Below are 3,838 nucleotides of genomic sequence, written 5' to 3'. Positions count from 1 at the left end.
TAGAAATGATTATATACTATATTATATATTATAATTATAATATGTTATATTATATTATATTATTATATTTTTATAATTATATTATATTTCCAATAATATAATATAGTATAGTTGTAACATTATAATATAAAATAATCACAATATCATTATTTTATTATATTATATATTATGATTGGAATATAATAATAAATATTATATAACTTTAATTATAATTATATATATTATATCCTTATAATTTTATATATATAATATTAGTTATTAAATGATTATATTAATATATATGATATTAATTATAATAGCATGATGAGTAATTTTGTCAACATGAAAATATTAATATATTATTTTATTACATTTATAAAAGTAAAACAAACAAATAAATTATCTTTCATTTTTATTCTATTTCATTACTATTATCATTATCATTCTCCCACCACAACCAAACCCATTATTTCTTATTTATCCTACTCCATCTAAATCCTGTTGATTGATTCTCTGTATTTGATCAACAAAGTGTCATTCCCATTTTCCCCTTTATTCTGTACTAGGAGCACATTTTCCCATTTTCCCATTTTCCTCTCCTATTATAATAGAGCCAAAAACTGCCAAAACACCCACTATAAATTAAGGCAAGCGACTAGAGCTTGAAACGACGTCAGTACGTCCAATCTTGAGGTAAACCCATGTCGTTTTGGTTCATGGCCGGCACCGCCCGGGACACGTGCATCTTCTGTGCATATATTCCATCCTTCTCAGCCTTGTAAGTATCTGAAGAGGAAAAAAAAAAAAGCATAAAATTAAATCGCACATTCGACTATTTGGCAAATCCAAAAATTAAAAAAAAAAAAAGGAAAAGAAAAATTGTCTGAAAGACATTTTTCATTTTTGTACAGAATAAGATTTTTTTGTGGCATTTTTCACGTACCGTGTTGCATAGGGAAATTGGTAGTGTTTTGTCTTGACAAGTTGCCCATTCTATCAAAGTGAACTTTCAGAGCCTGCATTACCTTTGCTGGGATAAGAACTGGTGAAGACCCTGAGTCAAACAGGAAAAAGAAATGGCAACGAAAAATTTATTAGAGGACAATGTCAACCCTGTTCTAATTATAGGTAATATAAATATTTTTTTTTTGCTTTTAGTTATAGGTAATATATATATTTTTTTACTTTCTCATAAAGAGAATAAAACAAAGAAAATTATGTGGTAGTCAATTAAAAGAAATTTATGTGGTAGTCGATTAAAAGAAATTTATGATATGAACCGCCAAATTCTATCATAATTATATTAAATTAAAAAAATATGAAAATTCAAAGAAATTTAAAGAATATTTAACAGTTAAAAATTATGTTTACCCATAACTTCAAAAAAAATTGTACTTATCCATAAGTTTTTTTTTTTTTTTTCCTTTGCCCTAAGTCTCAAAAAAAAAAAAAAAAAAAGGGGGCCAAATTAGAAGTTGGTTCTTTAACTGAACAATTTGAAACGGACCAAACTCGAAAAAAGAGGAACCTAGATTAGGAAATTCCAGTTCACACTATAAACTAGGCAAGAATCAAGTGATTCTTGGGGGGCAAAAATGTGAAACTCAGGGAAGAGATTAAGAGGAATCTTTATACAACATGGAACCATCATTCTAGATCCAAGGTCACAAACAAGCACAAAAGGATGAACCACTAACAATCAGAATATTATCAGATTTATTTGGGATAGGTGATAGACCACTTTCAGCGCCAACCAATCCCAACGACTGGGGAACCACAATTAGAAACATCACTTGAACGTTTATTTTATTTTATTTTTAAAAAAAAAATGTTTACTATGGATGACTAATTTGTGTACCTTTTTTCTTGCGTGACTGTGATGTATCGCCAATTACGCAGGGCAAGAAAACGCCAGTCCCACCGGACCCGGTTTTCGCACCCGACCCGCCAAGAAAAACTGCCCGCATACCCGAACCCTGTTGCTGGTTCATCCAATTACTCCATGGCTGACGAGCTTTTTCTTTCTTCATGACATATTGAAGGTGATTTTCATGCAGCTCAAGTTGCTGTTTAACCATACTTTGTTGCCTAAGAAGCTGCTCTTGTTTCATCCTACACAACTGCAACAGAAACAGTACAAAATAAGTAGTTGAACACTCCAAAAGAGTACTAAAATATATCGAACAAATAGATTAGATTTGTATCTATTCTTCTTACTTGAAATGCTCGGATTTTGTTGTCAAGAGTTGGTGCATCTACTGGGGCTGAAATGGGTTTTGTTGGTAAGCTCTGGGATGTGAAATATTTAGACCCTTCGTCTTTTACATTCATCTTCTCCATATTCGCCGTGATGTCAACATTGTTGCTGTCCCAAACGTGTCGTTTTTCTACCGCAGGCGTCGCCGGAGGCGTTGGCTCCTGAGAAGAAGATCCTTCTGTGCTTTCATAGCTCGACCCAAACGGCGACCAGATTTGTGTCGTGTACGGCCAACCTCCAAAATCCCACGTCTGAAATCCAAAAAACAAAAAACAAAAAAAACCTTATTTACCCATTACAGTCTAAAACAGAGCAACAAAAACAGAGAAACAATTAAATACCTCCTGTGTTTTTTCTGGGCCAGTGATAGGAAACCTTCGTTTTTCGTGATCTCGAATCATACAGCGAGTCATCTCCCGAGTCAACTCGGCAATGCAATCGGTCTCTGTTTCAGTCGTTGAGGAAGCGAGCTCTGACGAGTGATCGGACGACGAGCTCGGCCCATAATAATTGGTAGCCTCGAAATCCCAAATAGGCAGCTTTTGGTTGTCGTTTTCGAATGGCTTCTCTGCAGAGTGATCAGCGTCGCCGAGTCCGATGTCGTTTTGATCGGGAGGGAGCTGAAACTCGCGAGGGCAGAGCAATAACTCCCCTGCTTGGTGTAGGTCAACGGCCATCATAAACTCTTCGCAACAAAATGCGGTTAGAAAAGTCAGCTGGGTTTTGATTGTTCTCTATTACTGCAGAGAAAGAACTGGAAGAAAGAGACGAGAAGAAAGAGAAACATAAATAAGATTAAGAAGAGTTCGCTGAGAACAGTTGAGCTTGAGAGACGCTCTGGAGTTTGTCTGTTTTTTTATGTTATTTTAGTTTATTTAATTATTTGTGTTGATCAACTTACTTAATTAAGAGAGTTTGGGCTTTGGTGGTTGGACCGTACATTTGTCATCAAATACTTGAGGGTTTTCCTTTTGCATTTTAGAATTAGGCATTCTTAAGTTAAAATTTTGAGTTATAATTTGAGTTAAAGTTATAATTTGAGTTTGTATTTAGTTGTGTACATTTAAGTTATAATTTGATATAAAAATCTTCTTGAATTTGTGTTTATTTGTGATAAGACTTGAGTTGTGAATAGTGAATAACATTTTTTTTCCTTTTTTGGTTTTTATTCAATTCTTTTCAAATTTTTTTCTTTTTCAAATTTATTCATAATTGGAATTATTTGTAAATAATTTGGAATAATGGGTAATTTGGTAATTTTAAAAAATGCGTAAATACGAAAAAAATTATAATAAAAATAAATAGTAGAATATCAATTTCTATTATAATTAAGTTCAAAACGACAACAATAAATACATAAATTATAACATAAGTATTTATACACCATATAATATCATATCGTAGCACATAAATGTCCTATGAACGAGGCTTATTAACGCGCACGACGGTGACGGTACACTGCCCACATTGTATGCGCCATTGCATCCCTTAAAACATTCATCTCCACTTCTGCATTAGAATCCAACGGTTGACCCTCATGGTTAGTATTGTCGTTGATGTCCTCATCAATATTCTGTGGATCAATGTCCGCAACCGGAACGT

The 3,838-nt window shown here is 33.1% G+C and overlaps 1 protein-coding gene across 1 annotated transcript; it reads right to left on the bottom strand.

The window, feature by feature from the left end:
- Positions 1-484: 484 nt before the first annotated feature.
- On the bottom strand, positions 485-3,079 carry LOC21389460. Its single transcript, XM_010089575.2, has 5 exons — positions 2,578-3,079; positions 2,197-2,487; positions 1,838-2,099; positions 923-1,033; positions 485-765 (listed from the first exon to the last, which is right to left on the bottom strand). Exons 1-5 carry the CDS (start codon positions 2,914-2,916, stop codon positions 653-655), a joined length of 1,116 nt encoding a protein of 371 aa, XP_010087877.2. The 5' UTR covers positions 2,917-3,079; the 3' UTR covers positions 485-652.
- Between the last annotated feature and the right edge of the window lie 759 nt (positions 3,080-3,838).

The sequence above is a fragment of the Morus notabilis genome, unplaced genomic scaffold (assembly GCF_000414095.1).
Source record: "Morus notabilis unplaced genomic scaffold, ASM41409v2 Scaffold2801, whole genome shotgun sequence".
NCBI classification, from domain to species: domain Eukaryota; kingdom Viridiplantae; phylum Streptophyta; class Magnoliopsida; order Rosales; family Moraceae; genus Morus; species Morus notabilis.
The sequence above is the reverse complement of the archived record's forward strand: the minus strand, read 5'-3'. Positions and strand labels throughout refer to the sequence as shown.

Bases quoted from the DNA above. Each gene is read 5' to 3' on its own strand.
- LOC21389460 (XM_010089575.2), bottom strand. From the start codon at position 2,916: ATGATGGCCGTTGACCTACACCAAGCAGGGGAGTTATTGCTCTGCCCT. The intron at 2,488-2,577 runs GTATTTAATTGT...TTTGGATTTCAG, and splicing joins GCCCAGAAAAAACACAGGAG to ACGTGGGATTTTGGAGGTTG. The intron at 2,100-2,196 runs GTAAGAAGAATA...TTTCTGTTGCAG, and splicing joins ACAAAATCCGAGCATTTCAA to TTGTGTAGGATGAAACAAGA.